Source organism: Propithecus coquereli, unplaced genomic scaffold, assembly GCF_000956105.1.
Source record: "Propithecus coquereli isolate 6110/MARCELLA unplaced genomic scaffold, Pcoq_1.0 Scaffold587, whole genome shotgun sequence".
In the NCBI taxonomy this organism is placed as follows: Eukaryota; Metazoa; Chordata; class Mammalia; order Primates; family Indriidae; genus Propithecus; species Propithecus coquereli.
The window spans coordinates 895579-896510 of record NW_012151807.1 but is presented as its reverse complement, the minus strand read 5'-3'; the positions used below and the strand labels follow the sequence as shown (position 1 = coordinate 896510).

The window sequence follows — 932 nt, the reverse complement described above, 5'->3', positions numbered from 1 at the left end:
AGGGGCAAAGATTGGATAAAGTGGCAATAAAACATAGGAGTAAGGAAAGCAGAGCTGAGGGGGAAGGGGCCTGGAAATAAAGATGGTGTCAAGACTGTGAGGGCAAAGGGGGGGTGCAATTCATACCCCAGTGTTTGAGGAGGGGTTTGTCCAGGCCCCACTGCTCCATCTTGCAATCAGACACATCCTTGGCTGTTGGAAGGAAAGTCAGGTAGTGGAACTTATGGAAACTGAATTCTGAGCTGGGCAGGAAGGTGGTCTCAGCGATGTCCTCAGTGACCGGCTGCCCATTGAGTAGCCACGTGACATTCAGCACTGGTGGGAAGAACTTGTCAATAAGACAGATGAGGGTGTTGGGCTGGCCCAGCTCTACAGGTTCCTCGGGAAACCCTGTCATCTCAGGGGGCTCTGAAAGGGGACAGGACCTGATAAGTCTACTGCTGTTGGCTAAATCTCAAAAGTTCCACCACCGAAGCCCCCTGTTCTCCAGATTAACGGCCACCCCTCTCAGGCCCACCCTTCTGCTCCCCCATGGCTCCTGCTCAGGGTCACAGCTTCTCATGCTCCTGACCTGGCCCCCTCAGCCCAACCTTTCTCTTGAGTAGGAAGAAAATGCCCCCTCCGATGGCCTAAGCACCCTGCTTTGTAGGCCAAATACCGCTCACTCACAGGGAAGGGGCTCATTCTTGAGTGGGCATCTGAGTCTCCCAGTCTCTGTGTGCAGAGAGGCCCTCCCAACCCTCCAGCTGGGCTGTAGAGGAACGGGCAACTATAGTCGGTACCATCTGCGGCCCGGGTGTGTTTGGGCCTTTGGATCAGGGTGTTCAACCTCTGCCTCGCCATCACAATGTCAGTGATACCTCTCCAAGCATCAAAGTCAGAGGCATGAATGAATTCTGGCAGACGCCACACAGTCCCCTTCCTATCCAGGT

At 54.5% G+C, this 932-nt stretch overlaps 1 protein-coding gene across 1 annotated transcript; it reads right to left on the bottom strand.

Moving 5' to 3' along the window:
- Positions 1-126: 126 nt before the first annotated feature.
- LOC105821660 (HLA class II histocompatibility antigen, DP alpha 1 chain-like) lies at positions 127-843 on the bottom strand (the record flags this gene model as incomplete). Its single annotated transcript, XM_012658415.1, has 2 exons — positions 783-843; positions 127-408 (listed from the first exon to the last, which is right to left on the bottom strand). Coding segments are annotated over exons 1-2 (343 nt in total), but the record flags the coding sequence as incomplete, so codon positions are not given.
- Positions 844-932: the final 89 nt, after the last annotated feature.